This window comes from Drosophila subpulchrella, chromosome 2R (genome assembly GCF_014743375.2).
Source record: "Drosophila subpulchrella strain 33 F10 #4 breed RU33 chromosome 2R, RU_Dsub_v1.1 Primary Assembly, whole genome shotgun sequence".
Taxonomy (NCBI): domain Eukaryota; kingdom Metazoa; phylum Arthropoda; class Insecta; order Diptera; family Drosophilidae; genus Drosophila; species Drosophila subpulchrella.
In genome coordinates, this window is record NC_050611.1 from 932,362 (window position 1) to 954,289 (window position 21,928).

Below are 21,928 nucleotides of genomic sequence, written 5' to 3' on the forward strand. Positions count from 1 at the left end.
TTATGATATACAAATTTGTAGACTTAGTCCCTTGAAATATGTGTGATAAGCAAGAACAAATCTAATAAAATCTAAAACGTAATTATTTTATTGTTAGAGTCTTACCAAGTAGCTCAAATACTATAAATTAAAAAAGGATTTGGAAAATGTTTTATTTGTGGTTAAGAAGAGCTGGCACCCCTAAAAGGACATCGAAATAAATTACCAACCATTATACATATTTCTGTGTTTCTCAGCACCGGTCATTGCCCGCCAAATAAAAAAGTTCATCTTATTTAATCTATGTTTTATTTGATTTCTGTAAATTATTATCATTTGTTCAATATGTTCATGCGATAAATAAGTGTTTAAATTAATTAAATAAAATTAAAATAATAACTTTACAGTGTGTGCACAATTTAAACAATTATTTCGGGTCTCGTGTGATTTACAATCAAGTTAAATAAAATAAAAACATCGAATCGATCGGTTAGTGACTATTGGATTGTGTTCGTGTTATAAAGCTGCAGCTAGTTTGAGTCTCTCAGACGAAAATTAAAAACCAAAGTACAAATTAAAATACACATAATCGCTAAACGTTCAAGTTGTCACTTGAAAACAATTTCCAAAACTTCGGGGACCACAGGGGAATTACATCTGGCCTTTTTTGCATCGCCCCAAAAATACACTCAATTGACTATAAAAAACTCGTACTACATATTTGCAAAATACACAAAATACAAAAGGTTCAGGCCATCTCCTTCGACTTTTGATTTGTTTAACAATTACTCTGGCTTTCGAGTGATATGCGTTTCATTTGTGGATTGCATTTAACAAATTACAAATTAGATACGTTTTGATCGCATTAATTATGAGCACAATAATAGGATTAACAAATAATATATGTATACGTAGTTTTATGCTTTAGATTTTGTTGAAACTTAGAACTAAAAAATAATGTTTGAAACATTTCCAAAATATTCTCTCTCGTTCCTTATCTGCGTTCTTCTTTGTGTGGTGTTGGGTCTCGTTAACAATAACAATTTTTGTTGGAAGCACTGCTCGAACAATCCCTCGATTGGGCTGCCAATCCCGAATACATTTCACAAAACAAGAATTTATTAACTGGACAAAAACGAAAGCAGCGCTCACAAAGAAAATTTGGCCGAAAGTTTGGATTGGGATCTCCGTTCGAAAAGTGTTTTATGGTGTAACTGAAGTTGTTGTTGGTTCGTTGCTAGCCCAGTTGACCCGCAGTTGGCCACTTCAGATGGGGCGCGTGAAGTTGGCGGGGAAGAGTCCCTTCTCGGTGGTGCCCTCCTTCTGACCCATCAGCCAGCCCTCCTCCTGCAAGTTGGCAATAAAGAACTGAACTCAATATAGACAGGAAGTGCGGAGGTCTGCATTTGGCGCGGAGGGGGAAACTAGCGCGTGCAAAGCTCGGGGGAGAGTTTATCTTCGGATTCCGAAGTAGGTGATACCCAAGCAGATGTGTTACATTACATTAAGACGATCTTCAGAATCCCTTTGGCTTAATTTGTTATTTTCAGGGATAAGATAAGTACTATCAACTGTGAAATGCTTTTCGTTTTAAGAGAGTTTACATTGTGAACTTTGATTTCTAACTAGAAAAGGTTTTTTTTGTTTAAATGTTGTTCGAATATATATGAAGTTAAATTCATTAATGCCTTAATAAATGTACGGCTTGCCATTTTTAATGCTATTCTGTAGTGAATAATACTCGAGCTCATAACTAAGTACTGGAATAAAATTTTGGTCTTTTCAACAGAAAATACTAGCCATAAAATAATGCACAAGTACAAATAATAAAGACAGACAATAACTTTAAATCATCCTGTTTACAAAATCATCTGCTGCGGTATTATACATATGATGACACAACAATTTTACTCAATCGACTTTACCTGATCCTCGGGATCGTCGTACTCAATAACGCGAATAAGGTCTCCGATCTCGAAGCTAAGCTCGTCCACATCCTCCTTAACGTAGCCGTAGGTGGCCTTAACCCGATAAAGGACGCCGGGCGGCAAGTCGGCGGTATTGGCATCTGTTCAAAGAAATAAATGGTTTCCATCTTAAGATCTATTTGTAGGGAATGGGTACCAAAACCCTCAAGGACTCGTACGTCACACAGTGTACATCGAAAGTTTCATAACCGAGTTTAGTAGACAAAGGCACGCAAGGAACAACGGAAACGCAATCCTGGCCAAAAAGGGTTAGTGGTTGTTGCGCTTTCTCAGGCTTTTATACTTTTTTGGGCTGTTAGTTTTTCAGTGGGGTGAAAAATTTGGGAAAAAACCAACGGATAAACGACTGAAGCAGCGAACGTGCAAGCAATGGTAAATGGATGGGTGATTATTATTGAGATAGTTGTACGATAACCTACGTGTTCGAATCCCGAATTAAGACAACATGAAGTGGCTTAGTCTAAGTACTAAAGGTACTAAATGAAATACAGGGATAGATGCACAGCCCAGGAAATGAGATTGAGATCCTGCCGTTGTGGATGCCCCACGCAGCATGCCACACAATCGTTTTACAATACAATACCAATACAGTAATCCTCTATTTGGTTTAGACGACAATCACACAGGAGACTAAAGCTTAGATTACAGAAGATTAGACGTGATCCATCGAGGGATGCGAAGAGAGAGTGAGAAGACTACAGTGTGATAGATAGAAAGCGAGTGTGGACACCCAGTGGACTCGTTTTTTGAGGTTTACTCACCAGCGGGCACCTCGTAGATGCGATCGTCGTCATCCTCGAACGGATTCTTATTAAGATTATTTACGCTGTGCCTATTAACTACTGGTACTGGTCTACCTTTCTGACTTGTGCCTGTGCTGCTCTTAGTATCTGTATCTGTATCTGATTTGGTTACTACTTTATCTGTATCTGTTGATGTAGCTAAGTGCTGGGTGACTGTTTCTGTTTCTGTTGCTGTTGTGTCATTACCTAATTTCTTCTGCTTGTGCTCCTCGATGGAATTGCCATTATTGGCCGCCGCCTCGGCAGCAGCTTCCGCATTGGATGTGGTGGATGGCAGTTCCTTCGGGTGCTTGCCACCTTCCTTGGGGATCGAGGGTTCATTGTTGTTGCCATTGACTTGGGCGGGTGTGGCTGGTGGGGCAGGTGTTGCAGTGGTTACTACTGCTGCGGCTGTGGCTCCTTCAGTTTGCGATGGCTTCACTTCACTGACCACCACCTTCTCCTCCGTGGGCGACGTCTGCGTGGTTGTGGTTGCCTTGGCACTCGCATTAAGAGCACTCAACTCGGGACGCTCCACTGACTTGGTGGTTACCCCGTTCTCCGTGGGACTACTGGGCGTGGCTGCTGCTACCGCTGCTGCTGGGGATTCCGGGGGCGGTTCTGGTGTTGAAGAAACTGAATCAAATCGAGGCTCTTGCAGCGACGAGCTGGTGGATGTCGCTAATTGTTGTGTCGTTTCGCGTGTGTATTTTATTTTTGTTTCATTTTATACGTTGTGATTTTGTTGATTGTCGAATGCATTTGTTTGGTTATATCATTCAATTTGGTTTCGTTTTGTTTTGTGGTTAGCATCATTCCAAACAAAAGATTAAATAAAAAAGAGAGAAAACAAATCAAATAAAACTCAGGACATGCGAGTTAGGGCAAGGGGAAAAACTCAATCAGAACTTTCAAAAAGCAACAAGAACATGCAACATTCCATTTGTCCGTTCAGTCAGTCGATAGCAACCTGGGATACCTCATTTTGCGTGGCTGCCAATCTCAATTTTGAATTGCTTAAAGATAGAATTATGGGGTCAATAATTTACATGTCCCTTATAAAGTAAGATTAAAGCTAGCCCAGATCGCCAGACCGCCGCCAACAATTTCGTCTTTATTTACAAGCTAAATTGTCTACAAATGGAATGTTTTCGCAATGCCAAAGGTGGTTTTTGGTTAAAATTCAATACGAATAGTTAACAAAATTAGTTGCCAAACAAAATTAAATCAAACAATTTCTTATAAATTGCAAAAAACTTGAGCGAAATCATCACCATCATCAGAATATTATTCATATAGTATATGCCAGGTATTGGTGCGAATATCAAATATAATATACGTTTATACAAATTTTCTATATGTTGTGTATTATATTGAGCTCTTTTTATATAGTACATCAAAACAGAAATATATATTTAAACTTTAATGGATTTTTTAATGAGATTGTTTGTTGATTGTTTGTACAGTTTTGAGCAATTTATAACGATTATTTTTTGTTTGTTTAATCGATCGTTAAAAAAACGTTGAAAATCAAGGAAAAGCAAAGAAATAAAAGATTTAATAAATAACAGAAAATAAAAAGAGGCTCTCCGGGAGAGATACAAAGATATATAAAGGGAGATCTTATAAAAAACCTGTTGAGGGGACTTACGGCTGTTTGCCAAACTGGAGCCACCGTTTGTGGTTATTTGATTCTGATAGTTGCTGTTGATGTTGGCGTTGTTTAACTTATTTACTGGCGGCTGCACTGGACTCGATGTCTTGATGGGATTGCCTATTTAATAGTTTACGGGTTAAATATAGAATGCGATATGTAATCAAAGCCTTACTTGTTTGTTTGCGTAGCGTATTGGAGCCGCGCTGCGATTCTGTGGCCAATTTGTCGACGATAGCTTCTAGTTCCGAATAAATCTGTGCTCGAAAATATGGAAAGAGGTGGTATTAATGTATTGTAGGGATCCTTTTTTATCCCTGTCATTTTTGAAACAATATTTATATTGGGACTATCTTATACTATTCGATCGGTATTCAATACCCACCTTGGCCGTTTCGTTGTGGAAAACGTTTTCTGTGGCAAAAAGCGTCTGCAAGTTGGTGACCAGAAACAGTATCCTAGAGTCATATAAGGCAGGCAGCTCGTCGTGGAGTTCCGTGTTTAAGATTTCGTAGGTGCGTCTGGCTTCCTCCAACTGTTCGCGTCCTTTGGTTAGCTAGGAATGAAATACATATTTTAAAAATCTCTTCAGTTGTTATACTCAACAATATTACTCACTTTGACATCATCTTTGCGCTTGTTGGCATTGGCCTGCAGATTCTGGAACGAGTGACGCTGGCCATCGTAGTCAATCAGCTTCCGGTTGCGCTTCTCGACTTTTTTCTATAGAAATATTACAGAGTTCTAATAACGTAGCTCACCATGATAGTTTTAGGCCTATTTTACCTTCATTTCGGGAAACTGTCCCGTGTATGTGTTGAGCGGTATGAGGACTTGATCCCCCAACTTGTGCGCAAAGTCCGCCCACAAACTCTCCGAGGCTCCCGTTTGCGCCTGCAGGGCTTCGTGGCCGGTCCATTGTGGCTCGTAGATCTCGCAAACGGCGTCCATCAGCGACTTGGAGGCGGTTTGTGCAGCTGTCGGAACATAGGATATAGTCAATACCAATGGGACTTGCAAATTTACAGAATTTAGGGGGTATGTTTTACCTCGAACACATCTTATGTAGTTATTGAACTCCTTTTGTAATCTGTTGGCACTGGCCTGTTGGCGGTTAAAGTTGTTCAGGTGATCGTCGAAAATTTCATCTGAGGTGCAGTCGACTTTTCCCAGATTTTGTAAAATCTGTAAGAAATAAGAGTAGGTGCTTAGATAAAATTTTACACCCAAAAGTCAAGAGGAATAAATGGAAATATTTTTTATCACCCCAGAAAGGAAAATATTAATAAATTATTCAAGAATTCTAGAAACATTTTTTTTGAAATGGAGTTTAATTAATATATATATTTTTTAAAAATTGTGGTTTTTAAATGCCTTCACGGGCACTGAAATGTTAGGTTTACGCTGCATTTGTTCGTTTACCTCTAAATTACTTTTGAGTTCACATTGTCTGAGTGGGCAAGGCAAGGTCGGTCAATAACAGCATCTCGAATTCAAAAATGTTTGGAATGTGGGCAGCACTAAACTCGGCTTGGAATCACTCAATCATTGCACTCAGCGGAACCGCAAATGGCCCAAAAAGTATAAATAAAAAAAAACTATTTGGCAATTGTTGGCGGCGGGTTGTTTGTCTTATTCTCGTTCTTTTGGTGTCGGAAAATAGAAAAACTCGCTAAATCTGTTGGCACATGCGGATCTCCGCAATCTAGCTTATCGCTGGCAAGAGTTTATACACTCGAATGTGTGTTAAAAATGCCGCTGTCAACGGCATTTGGGTTAAGAACGATGTTATACTTATTTGTTCTTCTTTTTTTTTGCCTCCGGTCAATTTGTGGCACTTATCCGTGCCACAGTTAATGGCTTTTCGACGACCAATTAAAGAAGAAAAAAGTGAGGAAAGATGAGGGGGTGGCAGGCAGGAAATGCTTGGAGGCAGGGTGCCTTGGAATGTGTCTGTAAACTGTAGAGCACATTGACAACTCAGCCTTGTAACAGTTTTCGTCATCGTCATCACAGAATAAATCGCCCACGTCCCGAAAGTCAGAGTGACTGGCTCTCGGCCATCTGTGCGTATACGCAACGTGCTTAAAGATACCCGGCGATAAGAGGAAAATACCCTATTTGCCGAGATTCAACAAATGCCGGCCAAATATTTAAGGCCATAGCACTCCTATCTGAACTGGCCAAAAAAAGAAGAAGCATGAGCAGATAACAAGGTTGGCTAATTGAATTTTGCGCACAACTCGGCAGATAGATAATTTGATATACCTGCAGTTATTTCTCAGGTGCTCATGCCCATTTAAATAAATGCACAGTAAAAAATTTAATATTTTATGCCTGTTTAATTGAGGAAAGATTGGAAAACAAATATATTTAAAGGACTGACATTTTAACTCGTACTCATTTAATTACCATGAGAATTGGTACGTCGATAATATCAAGATTACATTTTTAATTTTTTTTTGTGTAGCTACCATTATGAGGAAGTTTTGAATTGGATTTCCTCTGAGGGCGGGTTTGTTGCTTTATTTAATAGCATTTTTTGACCACTCGCTTAAGCCCCGTTATGAGCGATTGTCAAATGAGCCACGACATGTGGCACGCATACGGAATTAGCCAAGTCAGAACTGTAGGAGAGTCGCTCGATGAACAAGAACATGAAATGCCCTTCAACGAGCATATCTTATCTGTGGGTCGTTTTAAACAGTTACGAGTATTTTATAGTCCAGTTGTGTGATGTTATGCTAATACCTAAAGTGCCGGCAATCAGTTGAATTAGGTTTACAAGTGGTTAAATTGCAGCTCATATTTACATCAATCTCTAGCGGTTGTTCCTTATGAACAAGTCAAAGTTCTTTTCCTTGGCCAAGAGTATGTCGCAAACTTCCAGCAAGTGCAGCTCCACCGCATGAACCTTTTAAGGCCAAAAGACACACACACACAATGCCTTTATGACTATATGGCCTAAACAACAAACTGGTTGCCGCCTTAAGACACTTTAATGACCATTTTCGTAATTGAAACCAAGCGGTTATGTTTCTGGTTAAGGTCTTTGTTTACTTGACTCCCTAGTTGGTTCGATCTGTAAATCGGGAACTTAAGTGGGTGCCGGTCTGAGTCAATCGCGTTCAGCTAAAGATTGTCTTATTAAAAGATACTATCAAATAGACGCAATAGATATTGTGATTCTTTTGTTGCCAAGGCTGGAACTCTTATCAATTCTTTTGAGGTGAGCGAAACAAGGACAATTGTGGCTGGTCACTTCCGTTTGGAGGTTTTCTTTATAGTTTTTTGTTGGCCATGTGTAATGCCTGTCACAGTTTGCGTCACCAAATTTTTTCTTGGTAATTTTCATTTCATATGTATATTTAGAGGCGCGCACATATAGTCTGTATATGTGGAACGTCTGCCTCTGCAGATTTTGTCATTTATTTAAAAACTGACGTCGCTCTAGCCCGCCTTCTCTTTATGATCTTCCTCTCTCGCGATCTCTTGCCAAAAATCATATCTGTACGCCTAGACTTGCCTATATATAATTTGTGTATTCCTATTTCGATAGCAACCACCCATGCAACATGTGCGTTTAGCTTTTCTACGCGGGGGATCCCGCCGCAGGCCGAAAAAAAGTCAAACAAACTTAAAGTTGGGTCCAATAAATGTTTAACCACGAAAAGGTTAAAAGGGCAATCCATTTTAGCCACAGATTTGATACCATATGCTTCAGCTACACAGAAAACAAAAAATAAATAAAGTGGGATTAAGATGGAAAATAAAAGACAAGGACGTAGATTGATATTCACAGGTTATCGAGTTTAAGTGGAGAATAATTTCAGATTAATTTCTTATTTATATTTCTTATTTATATTAAAATTTGTTTTAACTATTTTTGTTAAGTGCACTCTTTTGAAAACCTGCAGTTTAACGTGGGCTTTATATTAGGGTAACTTTCGGTTAACCAGTTTGGCTGTCTGGAAAAGAAGTAGAAATAAAACAAACTGAAACAGAAACAGCAACGACCTCGACCACAGTGGAAAATGTCTCGTTTTGGTGTGTTAAAGTTGCAGATTTGGGCGTAGGATGTGGGTCGTAGGATGGCTGAAATGGATGACAACATCGCACAGCTGTTTCGGATCTGTCCGGGGAGGGAATCAACTGCAATCTAATGAAATGAAACGGCACGCTCAGCGAAGTGCAAACAAACAAAAGTTAAGTGCACATCGGTGGGGGAAATGTGGGACATGTTCACTCGCATTTGGCCATAAGCAGACGTTGGCCCAGTTTGCAAGGAATGCGCAGTGGCAGACAGTGGCAGTTGCAAAAGATACCCACAGGCCCGTGCAACAAGTCTAGTAATCAAGTCCGACAAGAGGGTTACCCTGCACTCATTACTTTAAAATATGTTGACATGCATGTACAAATCATTCGATTACTAGTTATATTGTAAAGGGAAAAATGCTTACGAAGAAAACATTTATTAACTGCCTGGAAATTGTTTGAGGTTTCATTTTTAAACCGACACAACACGCATAAGTCATTTTTTCACTCTCTGAGCTAAATAAGACCTATTAATAATACTTTATTTTAGAATGCTATTTTAATTAGAAAGATAAGAACTAATAAACAATTTGGTTAAAATGTTTTAAGATATTATTTTTAACAGTAGAAACACTTACACTTGCTTCATTGACATTTCTAAAAATCTATGACTCATCCAAGATTAATAAAAAATCAGAAATAATGTAACTTAAATTATTCAACTTCAATTCCCAAGTCCTAACTCCCCAAGTTCATTGTATCGTTTTTAGTATAGGTTAAACACTGTACTAACACTAATAATCCCCATTTATACCCTACGTAAATCACAGGCTAGAGAAGGTTTAAAACGAGTAAAAGAGTAGATATACAGCTGTATGCATCCAAGTATCTACGAGTATCTATCTACATTGTCTACTTATACTGAGAACAAATAACAGACGCAGAACAATTGTGAAAAAACTTGTAGAAATTGGCATGAATAATGCGCCCGCCGGCGAAAAGCGAGAAAAGAGAAAGGGGATGGCAGGAGGAGAAATGGCGAGAGAAATGTGGAAATGTGCCATGACACGGGTGATGGGGAAAGGAAACTAGAGAAAAGGGGGAAGTGTAGAGATCAGTGTGCCCGAAGAAGACTTTTTAGCCGGGCCAACTTCGGACCCTCTTGCCTTGTGCCAGTGTTGAGGCCGCCCAGTTTAATGACATGTATCTGTAGCTAGGTACACTTATGAAAAATTATACGAAAATTTAAAAAAATGGTATTCAATCGTAGGAACGCGTTTTTGCAGTAGGTTTCTATCTTACCCTATTTTTGATAATAAAACGGAGGCACCCTTTTAATGAAAATCATATTATAAAAATCTATTACTAGAAAAATATGTGACCATCATAACAGTTAATTGGTTTCTAATTGAGTTTGAAAATCAGTTCAGTTTGGACAGAATGCAATTTATATTACAGAAAATATTTATTGGTTAGGATGGACATGGTATATTGGATTTTTATCTATTGCTACACCAAAAACAGATGAACATTTTCTAGTACTGAGTCCCAGTGTACCTTTCCATTTGAATCTCAGTATTGGAATCTATATGTATTCGTGTGGACAAGCCAAAGACCTAACCTATTACCACAAAAGTACATTTTTCTTTACCCACTTTTTTACGACTATTTTCTACGTTTTTTCCAACTTGTTGCTCCGTTTGGTTAGCGGTGCTTATTGAGTCGATGATGACAGCAACAAATTATTTGTGGGCAGTAACCGGTTTTGGCACCTTGCCCAGACTATCCTCCCCTGAAAAAAACACCACCCCCGAGAGTCATGTGACAGAGAACTGACATATGGTTATGGTAATTTCGATTAATAATGACTTCAAATGGTTATTAAGCTCGAGCTAGGATGGAGATTGAAATGGAAACGTAAATGGACAGATTTCTTACATATGTAAATCGAATTCCGTTGCGCAACTTCGATGAACGATATCAATTCCATTCCCATTTTGCATAATCTTCATTCGGGCTCTCTTTTCTTTATTTTTTCTTTTCCATCGCTTTCTTTGGTCAAATCGGCTCAGGCAAGTGGAAAGTGAAACTCGTTTGTACTCGTAGAAAGTTCGAATCGGCAAAAGAAGGGAGGAATCGGCGCAAGAAGAAGAGGAGCTGCCGTAGAAAACTAATATTTATCCCACATGCATGCACGGATCGGAGAATTTGAGATGCTTCCAGCTCGTCTTGTCATGTGATTTATCAATTAGCATTAACCATTGGCCACAAAGATGAAGAAAACGCTGGCCCGCGGAAATTTCGCTGGATTCTAGTCAACTTGGGGAGCAGCTTGCTAATTAGTAGAGAAATCTTTTGCCAAACTAGTTTGGGAACTGGGAGCAGTGAGCACTCAAAAAATGCAAACATTTTGATAACCCCACATTTAAGACTTAATACTTTGAATAAAATAAATTTACATTTTGTACAGTCCACTTAAACTCCATCAGTCTTTCAATTGTATTTTCAAAATTTATTTAGTTTTAAAATTAAGTATGTCAAATTCAAAATGTATTATATTCAATTTTAATAAATGTTTTTTTCTGTGTGCGACCAACATCATTATTTATCTGGCAAATAAAAAGATGTTAGCAGTAGCTACATATTTGCATCATTCATTTCCAGAGATTATTTTCAGATCGTTGCCCAGATATTTATTGCAAACTGAATTGATAATGAACGTCTATGTTAATTTCCTTAATTGAGCCCGGCTATAAAGACCTTTTTTTGATCCCAGCACTTTCATTTGGCACTGCATTTCGAATGGAAAACGTTTTCACTGAACCAAGCCAAACATTTGCTCTTGTTGTTATTTCAAAATAAATAGAAAATAGAAAACATGCCAGGCTAATTGCAAGTGGAATTCAAATGGGCTAAGTAAACAACAGCGACCACCTGAAATGAAAAGCCAAAAAACGTTTTATAAAGTCAACGGATTCCCCGTCAAAGTGAAAAGTTTTTACGGCACCAAACGAATATTGGTTAGATTCAATGAAATGCAACTAATAAATGAATAAGAGGCGGATTCAACCGGATATTCAAGAGGGGGGTTGGGAAGTTTGGGAACCGGGGGATTGTCCGCAACAGGTTTTCCTAATTTTTTTATTTTATTATCGGTTATATACGATATTAATAAGCTTCCGCTGAGCACGCATTCGGCGACAGTTATTTAAGCTCGGCCTCAGCTGTGTATCTCTCAGATACTCAGATACTTTTATAGCTAGACAAAAGCCGCGCAATTATTGTCGTTTCAGCAGCTTGCGAGATTATTGCATGGCGACAGGTTTTCGCGAATTGTTTTCAAGTGTTTTCGCTTGGCTGTGTGTGCATTACTATCTGGTTATGTAATGTCGAGAATTTTTCACCGTTTTCGGTGAACACGTCTTGAGAAATATTTATCACGTGTATACATCTAGACGGGTTTTAAGTAAATAAATCATAGTCGGAGACGTCTCCCTCCAGAGAATGTGACATTTTAGAGAAATAATATACTCGTCATATTAGGTTTTTATGAATTAAAGTATATGTACTCAGCTAGCTTAGTAACGATGACTTACTTACAAATAAAACGACCTGAATCAGCACCACAGACAGATTTTAAATAGACCTTGGGAAGCAATAGAGCCGGAAAAATAACCTTTGAATTTTACCACCCCATATTTTCACCTTCAACTTTTGGAAGAACGCTTTTTGGGTTACACAATTATGGCCGCATTTGTGATACATCCATGCTAATCGATCACAAGATATTGAGAAAAGCAAAAACACACACTGAACATGTATAAGACGGCCGCAAATGTTCTCGTAACTGGCAAATATTTGTGAATGCGGTCAAATCATGAGCGGATACTTAGCACTAGTCAAAGTGTTTCAACCACATGTAGTTGGTATTTTTATCCCGTCATCTTTGTGTCATTGTGTCTTTGAATCTGGCTCGTTTAGCATTGGAGCGTAAAGTGAACTCATTGCAAATATCAAGTGCCTGCCATCGGAGATCATTGAAGAAAAACTCCACGTGATTTGCATACATTACCCAAAATATAAAATGTGGCTACCTTATGGCACGTGACCCATTAGATGAATAATGCGGGAAATCGCTAAACAGATCGTTACCAAATCGTCAGCAGAATCACTGGGCCATAAAAAGTGGGTCAAGAGCAATGGAAATGGAGTAAAATGTCAATAAAAATGATTAAATCACCTTTTAGATTCGAAATTTGTAACATTTTCAGTACTGGCCTATGTTCATTTACCTTGAGTTCCATCCGATATCGAAAATAATCGTTGCATAACATGGTCACGGTTAACCTTTTCCCATTTGTTTTTGTAGTGTGAATAAACTCCAGCGAACAGAGAAACAAAACAAAAACGATTCCGCTGATAAGAAGGTATATAAGGTAGGAATTTCTGGGGGACTGAAAGTTGCGAATTCCATTTCGTTACAGAGCTCGTGTGACGAGCGCTTATCAGACCAAATTAGCTTTTTTCTTGCCATTATAGTCAAATCTCATTGATAAAGCCATGAGTTTTTCAATTATTTTCGCCACAATCAATTGCAATATCACGCATACGTCATGTTGAGCAGACTTATATTTGGAAACACCATAAATACGTAGGAAACACATTTCTACTGATAGGATTGTTGGCTTGAAAAATCGAAAAACAATGCTAGGCAGGGCAAAATAAAGATAAAAGGGAAATGAGAGGAAAAGTGGAGTTTCAGCACGCACCACTGACGATTGACAATTTTTTTCAGCTCCCAGCCAATCTCTCAATCCACTTCACACTTACACACGTTTCGCAATTGCAAATTGTGCAAAAGTCAGTGAACTGCTTTTAATTACAAATCCACGCAGCTGGCAGGCAGTACATTACAAAAATATTTACAAAACGCTGAAAAACTGAATTTTCCACTTGATCGAAGACCGAAACAGCTTTGGAGAAAATGCACTCTGGACATTTCCTATGTTGCTCGCCAAATAATCATTTTCTAATACATTTTTATTCCTTTGGCGTTATTATTCCAAAAACTTTTCTCACATTCGGAGATCAAACAAAACCAGAAAAACTGCACATTTCCTTGCCGTGCCCCAATTCAATTTCCATTTGCGCATTCAGAATACGTTTAGTTTCTGTGGCAATTTTCGTGCCAGCCTTTAATGCATTTTTCAAGAATAGAACCCGGTTGAAAATTATACAATTAAAATGATAAACACGAGGGAAACCGCAGAAACCACTTGTTGCTAAATTATGCAACTGACATTGAAAAAGTCAAACGTGGATAAATGCCCCAACCCTCTGAAAAGTCAGTGCCGTGTAAATCTCATTGAAATTAACTACTTCCCCGGACTGCAGGGGAATCCCCTCTTCTTGTATCTAAAAATTGCATAAAACGCTTCCAGAGCGGTGGAAAATTGCTCATAACCTCGACTAGAGTGGCGGGAAATCATCTGCGAGTGCATTTTGCTTTGATGCCAAGAGGTGAGAGGTTGCGGGGGAGGTCTAACAATTGTCCCTGATTGGGCAATAGCAAAAAGTCAGCAATAGCTGTGGCAGCAAAAATGAAATCAAATGCGAAGCGGCACGAATGCGTCCCCAGCTGGCGGAAAGATGAATGCTGCAGGTGGTACAGAGAACCAAAATACGTAGATGGTTCAACAAGTTTATACTAAAGTGCAGGTCTTTAAGAAAGTTAAGACAAAATATATATATATATAATATTGATTACTTATATTCATTGATTGTGAGTCTTTTATAAAACAAAAATCATATAAGTTAAAAAGGTTGCACCAAAATAAAATATTTTAAAAATTTAGATATTCGTATAATATTGCATTTTGCGTTTGGCTTAAAAAATGTATTTTAATATTTAACAAGGAAGATCTAGTTATTTATACATTTTATTGTATTCATTTGGTTTAAATAAAATGCACTTTTTTTTCTGTGCCACTCAAGTAGAACGAGGAGGGTATGGGGTTCGAAGCCCGATGCAAATTTTGAACTATGCTAATTCCGATGCTAATACCCGAACACACACTAACACCGGATTCATTTGAGCGTAACAAGCGCGAAAAAAAACCCAAAAATGAGAACGAAACAATTAAGCTGAAAAGCTCCCAATATTTACGTAACATATTCCCCACTCTTGCGGCCGATAAAAAGAAAGTTTTCACATCGAAATATATATTTTAGCTGCATTTGCATTTCCATTAATATTTAAATTCATAAGTTATATTCCAGCGATTGCGTAAGCTGAAACGCAGTTAAAGTCCGCAAACCGGTTTTGCAATCCACCCAAAACAACAGTAGAAAATAAAAACAATTATTATAACAAGTTAACTAACTGACAACACTTTCGCAGTATGAAAAGTGGGTTCCCATGCCTTGAAAGTCGCCTTATTTTTTTGTTTTTCCCCTATTTTTTATTGCAGTTCAAAGTAGAGCAACAGCAACAGCATTAGCAACTCGCGTGCTCAGCGCTCTGTATCTGCGTTGGGATCTGTTTTCCGATCTAATACCTTTTGTTCTAGCCCCCGATTTCCACCCTTTTCCTCCCCATTTCCGCATACGAATAGTGAGCAGAGAATTAAATCTGATACTTTTTTCCCTCTGACACAGTGTGGAGATACGATGCTCATGTATTATGTGCATAAGCAGATCCGACAGTCGACTTGGCCAACAAGTTGGGACCCAGATAGCGCAGGTTCCCAACTGGGGACTCGGATTTGGAGCAGCAGTTGGGGTCAGACAGGTAAATAGAAACACTGTTCCCCGAGATTAGCTTTTGTATCTTTCTCCACTTTTAAATGGAGACACTTTATGTGAATTTATCCAACCTGATGGCATTTAATTATCATATAAATAAATAGGTAAACTCAGTATGAACATGAGAAAAATTGTATTTACTTGCTTACTGAATTTGAATTTCAAAATTCTACTTTCATAATCCGCTGACATTTAATTTCCATTAAAATATTGAAAGCAATTTAAATGCATTGCAAAAAACACTTCCAAGGAAAGTATTTGAACAATATTTAATTGTCAATTAGTCAACGTCTAATTTATAGTTTTTAAAATAGGTGTTTAACCATATAAATTTGTCAAGTCAGCTTAATCTGTATGAAATATGTTAAAACTATCTAGACACATCAAGAGGAAATATTATTTAGGTTACATTACACTACACACTAATATAATACAAATTTTCAGCAAAGCAAGAGGATAAGATTATAATCTGTTGAGTTATAATCAACCGAACACATGTGAGTAGTAAAGTTGGGAAACCACAGAAAATCAGTAATATCTAATATCTACTAATTTTATAATTACAGAAGAAAATACAATCTAAGCTTTACTGCAATTAAAAAAAACGTAGTTTAATGTTGAGCCTTAACGTTTAAAGACCATTGTGTTTGGTACCTATTAATACCTATTTAATATTACAAAATACAAAAAATGGACTGTAAAAATAAATTATGTGAAAAAACTCAAAAGGGCGGAGAAGTACGATAAGAAATGCGTATCTGAAGAAAAACGATCCCGAAACTTAAACCAAATATAAGAGCACCAAACAAATGGCTGAGAATACCGTGTTAGAAAACTATGAAATTGTACGCTTGAGTGGGCAAGGTGAGACCTATTCAGAATATGAAGTCCCAGTTCGATTTCCGATTATCAAATCGATGGTGAAGAGTGTGTGTTGAGTGAGTGGCCAATAAAGAATTACGTATACGACCTGTGGCCGTGTGATTTTCGAGTGAGCGTGTGTGGGTATGCCTTCGTTCATTTGGACTCGAGTGTACAAATCGACATCGACAGTAATTGACCTTGCGTCTTTTCACGCGCTACACATTTTCCAAAAGTTTGTTTTCGTTTTTCTTGTGCTTGCGCTGGTCGTTTTTCTTTTTTGGGTTAAACAACAAACTGCAGATTTAAATAGAACTTTTATTGGGGGTGGTGTTATAGTGAGAGTTTCATGACTAACACTTGAACTTCACACCCAATCACTTTATCTTTCGTCTTTTTTCCTAACAAACTGCACAATTGTGCATTAATGAGGCAAAGTGAGCCGGCTGTGAAGTAATTCCAATTGTTATGCAATCAAAAGTGACACAAAAGACTCAGTTCCTCCGTCTCCTTCACTTTCAAGCACGATTGTTGGCAATTTTAATAATTGAACACTCTTCTTTTTAATAAGCTTCAGTGTATATAACTTTTAACAATCACATCTGTCGCATTATGGTGTCTATATCTTTATTTGTATCCGTCTCTGACATTTAGATTGCTTCACGCTCGATTAAATAAAGCTATTGAATAGGAGCTATCTGTGGTCAGTACTTTTGAAAACGCCCCTTTCGGATAAAGGGGGCGTAACGCCAGACTGTAGCACTTGATAAATTATGGGGACCATATAACGTGATATATACTGACAAACATATAATGAAAATGCTCAAAAGTCGCAAACTGCAGTGTCTGATATTTAAGCTACCCATATGTAAACATGCCATTTTTTGTTGTTCTTTTCCCTTCTTGAAGTCAGCCGCCCAATGTTTCCACGTATCTGTTAGGTTTTGATACCTTCGCTTCGTATTTCGAGCGGTTGGGAATTATTAAGAACTTGTCCACTCCCGAAAGCCGACACTAAATTGATTATGTATTGATGGGATCAGCAGTAAAAAGGATAGGGAACATTTAATGATTTCTGGATGTTTACTGGAATGGAAACCAAAGAACTTGTGGGAATTGCCTACAGCAGCATAACTTTGATTATTTTGTGTAGCCCATCTAATGTTCAATAATGTTCAGTTCTCCAGTCGCACAAATATGATTGGTAGTAATATAAAAATAAAATAAATTTAAAAAAAAAAAAAAATTTGTAGTATTTATTACATTACACTTACTTTCCTTTTAAAACTTTAATTGGATCTATCACAAATTTCATTAATGTAGACGCCTAACTAACTAAACTACCTTATTAACATTATTTGCATTACTATGAGAATAAAACCTTTTTAATATTTTTTATTAGATCCGTAAATTCAGTCCGAGTTTCAGACATGCAGGCCCAATTTTCTATATTTATCAGCTGAGAATTCAAGTAATTGCAATTAACAGCGAATTTCGCATTGATTTTGAATTGCTGCGAACAAAACGGTATAAATAAAATCCCAAAAACAGTTGACATTTCGTCGGCATGCAACAAGAAGTTCAATATGCAACAGGCAAGTTTGGATCGGGTTGAATACTGCCAATAAAATGTCAATCGGTGCTGATGCACTGCATCGGGCCAAAATGAGGGGGAAATGGCCGAGGGGAAGGCACATTTTGGCAGCTGTTGTGCGGTGCCGCTTAAAAATAGACAAATAGCCGGGGAGCGAGAAAAGCGGCGCGGGCGAAATTTTGTGTGCTTTCCCCATTGCTCCTCCCATTCGGCAAATAGAAAACTTAGAAAAACTGAAAGGCAAAGTATGCGTAGAGTTATAAAACAAAAGCCGAATATTGTACAGTATATATACAACACACACCCAGTGGATTCGGAGATGAGAGAGTTCTATTTAAAGATTGACTACTGGCAGGAAAAGCGACGGCGACAACGACATTTTCACGCGGCTGACTGGCCGGGGAAAAATTCAACGCACCTCAAATGAAAATGTATCTAGGCATCCACAAGATGCTGTGCCTGTGTGCGCTTGACAAGTTTTCTCTGGCGAGAAGCTCGATGGGAAAAAATCACAATCTGCTGCTTGCTCGAAAATTGAGCACACGCCATGCGAAATAATAATAAAGCAATGTGAATTCCGCCCAGAGAACGAAATTTGTTAAAAATAAATTTCAAAATTCTAGAGGGAAAATTATGAAATAAACTAGACCAGAGAGCCGGGCAAAAATCAAGCGAATTCAGGAGTTAACTGGGTCTAATATACTCAGATAAAAGTGAATGATCAGAACGGCCTTCGTTAAAATTAAATGTCTATTTTTTCCCAGGGCCCACAACGCGATCCTAAATTAATTATGCATAATTTGGCAGTAATTCCAAAGTTACTTAATGATTGAGATTTAAACGCATTCCCTCCTTGATACTGCAATATTTTTCTAAAAGTTGATACGTTTTTAATGCTCTTTAAGTCTACTCAATATTAATTTTAAATTAAAATAACATTTTATTAAACAGCTGAACAAATCAAATATATTCCGTAAATAACCCTTCTATAGTTAGTTTCCCAGTTAGATTTTAACAAATTTCCCAAAGTACTGAAACCTAGAAAGCCTTTTGTTTAAATCGACCTAATAAAAACATTTCCTGGGAGAAAACCTTCCTGAAAACTGCTTCTAAAACCGATTCACAGTGACATTTAGGCGAGGAATTTGTGGTTCCAAGTTTAATGACCAACACACGAGCAAGATGGTCGCATCCCAAAAAAGACCTCAAATACCAACGAACTTTAGAAATCAGACCCAAATGCCAACTCACACGGATATACATAGAAATCAATAGCAGCGTTTCTACAGCTCTGGCTGAGATTACAGCATTTTTAGCCGCCGAACCACTCTGGAGCTCTTGGAATGCGCCCGTCGAAGTCGAAGTTAAGTGAAGTGAAGGCATCTAAACCCGTTTTGGGTCAGCTTTTACACGTTGTTTGGGCCGCTTTATTGACATTTCGCCGCATCGAACGCAACAAAAACAACAAACAACAATAAATATAATAATACAACAACTACAACACAACTTTCACTTGTACGCATCGGCGGAAAGATGAAAAACATTCAAAAATCCAACGAACGCATCTCATGAATGGGGAAAAATGAAAATCATCGAACCTGGGATTGGCTTAAAACTGCGACAGGTGTCAGACATTCTCCACATCTTCTGGGTGATTTACCAAAGGGAAATCTTTGTGGGAGGGCCTTTATAACTTTCAGGGCCCTAAAATTTATTGCAACTTTTAAAAAGTTTACTACAATTAATGATACACTTTTAAGGTGCATCAACTTTTAAGGCTTTTCAAATTTCAAAAAATTGTATTTATAGTTTTAATGTTAAATATTTAAAAAAGTTATTTGATACAAATACTTATTTAGTTTAAAACATAAATAATTGGTTTAAAAAAAAAAAAACCAAATAAATAAAAATAAAAATTTGTTTCTTGCTTTTATTATATTTTTGGAAACAATATTAAAGCTCTGTAATGTTTTGTACTAAACAAACTTGTTGCTTTTTTTAGTTACTGATTTTTCAACTCTTTTATCTAAGTTTAAACATATATTTCGTATACAAACAGGTTTGCCTCTGGGTATTATTAACTTGCGTGTGCACCGATTTTCTTATTGGATTATAAAAACTAGACTGCATCTGCTAGAAATTTATTGGAAACGCTTGAGATCTGTCCTGGAAATGGTGCAAGTGGGGGTGACCCAGCTGGATAACTAGGGCAGGGACACGGTTCCGGCTGGAAGGCTGCTGTTAACAGCGATTGGGGGTGGTGCATAGTACGGGGGTGGGTTTCATGACCTTCCCACCTTGCGTGGGCGTTGCAATTTGCATCGCGACTCCAACTCACCTTCTCCTTGGCACGTCCAGCGTGTTTTTGAACAGATTTGGCCAGCATGATGCCTCTATTCTCGGACATTCAGTGTGAACGAGGGATTTGGTATTAACTTGAATATCTGTATATTCCTTCTATAGTTGCACTTGGGCTGCCTCCTACTTTTAACTGGCACAACTGGAAAAAGCACAGTCCTCCGTTTGCGGGAAACTTTAAATGCACGATAAACAACCGAGTGCTGTGTTTACGTTTCGAACAAACTAAACAATATCGATGCGAAATCGGGCCCACACACTTGTTAACGAGATTATATTATATAGGCGGCCCCCGATTTTTGGCAATGCGCTGCGACTTTTACGGGCGCGTCGAACTCACTCGGAATATTCAAAACAAATGGCACAAAGTCGACGGACGAGCGGAGAAGAAAAGGCGACGAATGTGGAAGACGACAGTGATAAACGAGAGAACGCGAGTTAGTGATGTAAAAAAAACATCGATGCATCGAACATCGAGGATTTTCGGGCGATGTTTTTCGATGGTTTGTGTCATACCGACGCTTATCGATGCTTGACAAAACATCGGGCGTCGAGTTTCACAACATGGCACATATGGTTTCAGTGCAGCACGGAAGTAAGTGTGCAGAAGTAAGTATATTGTGAAAAATATATATAAATATAGTTATTTGCAATTACAAATGTATTTATTCCGGAATAACAACATCCTAAAATTGACGAAAATAGCGCCAAATGCAACATTTGATCACAAGACAACGGAAAAATCATGAATTGATACAGTTTTAAGTTCTGTTAATTATATTGTTAGCTAAGCCACTCAATGCAAAAAATAAAAACTAATAAAGCATTTATTTATGTAGTCTTAATTTATTTTTATTTAATTTATCAAAAAATCTCAACAAATTTAAAAGGCTTCTAATTAACAAAAACACACACAACATCGATTTATCATTTTTCAAACATCGATGAACATCGACATCGAAGTTTCGACCCAACCTTGCATCACTAACGCGAGTTCAGCTGCGGCAAAGGAGTGCAGTGTGGCTGTGCATCGGAAATACTGCGTGTGCCATACCCTAAAAGAGCCAGGGTGGTAACTTGGGTGGGCAGGCAGCAGAGTTTCACACCCATTGCTTAGTTAACAATTAAAATGAGCCATAATTAACAAATATGATGTAAATTACACTAACCTTTTAAGGCGAAACGAAAGGAATGCTTTAACTAAGATTTAACACACGCTTAGACCCTAAATTAAAAGACGCGAGTTCTTTATTGTTGTTACTTATCTTCTCCTGTTTATATTTTGTTGAATATTATCACACTATTGGATGAATTGGATAAGATAAATAGCAAGCAAGTTTTAAAGATAAAGGGCGGGGGCATTACTATTATTTCGACGGCAGCTGTATGTCTATGACCATCTTCTTTCGTTTATAACTCCCTAAAAAAATCCTAAAATTTTTTTGAGTAAGGGGTTTGAAAGATAACGATTTTTTCTAAACTTTAAGGTAATTTTACAAAATTTTTGGGAAATAGTTTTTTCAAAAAGAAATCAACTTCTTGGTTGAAGAAAAAATTGCTTAAAGAAATGCTTTTGAGTTTTATTTTATTTGAAATTTGAAACAGAGTAATGGGTATCTGATGGTGAAGCACTCGCCTATCTATTTGTTTTAAGTTGTATTTGAAGAGCCACAAAATCGCAGCAAAAACGTTAAAATTTCTGGTTTTGACTTCAAAATCTGATGGATATCAAAACTCATGTATGTAGAGTTGGGCGGTCCAAAAAATGAAATCTTGTTCTCACCCCTTCACATGGTTGATTGAAGTGTGCAAAAAATGTATTTAAAAATTTGTTGGTTGTGTTTTAGACCTTGCGAAACGTCCTCAAAGTTTC

General features: G+C 37.7%; 1 protein-coding gene and 1 long non-coding RNA gene across 8 annotated transcripts; one reads left to right on the forward strand and one right to left on the reverse strand.

Moving 5' to 3' along the window:
• Positions 1-764: 764 nt before the first annotated feature.
• Positions 765-20,484, reverse strand: LOC119549431 (amphiphysin). Of its 7 annotated transcripts, none has more exons than XM_037857518.1 (11): positions 20,036-20,483; positions 5,453-5,588; positions 5,190-5,380; positions 5,022-5,126; positions 4,789-4,959; positions 4,579-4,660; positions 4,401-4,523; positions 2,957-3,370; positions 2,729-2,896; positions 1,905-2,047; positions 765-1,326 (listed from the first exon to the last, which is right to left on the reverse strand). In XM_037857518.1, the coding sequence occupies exons 1-11, from the start codon at positions 20,102-20,104 to the stop codon at positions 1,246-1,248; spliced, it is 1,683 nt and encodes a 560-aa protein (XP_037713446.1). In that variant the 5' UTR covers positions 20,105-20,483; the 3' UTR covers positions 765-1,245. The 7 variants fall into 7 exon arrangements, with proteins under 7 accessions (XP_037713446.1, XP_037713445.1, XP_037713444.1 ...); XM_037857517.1 differs by having other exon boundaries at positions 2,957-3,430; XM_037857516.1 differs by having other exon boundaries at positions 2,729-3,430; positions 20,036-20,484.
• On the forward strand, positions 14,408-17,223 carry LOC119549432. The gene is made up of 3 exons (XR_005219415.1): positions 14,408-15,228; positions 15,687-15,739; positions 15,809-17,223. It is a non-coding gene; the product is annotated as an uncharacterized LOC119549432 (long non-coding RNA).
• Positions 20,485-21,928: the final 1,444 nt, after the last annotated feature.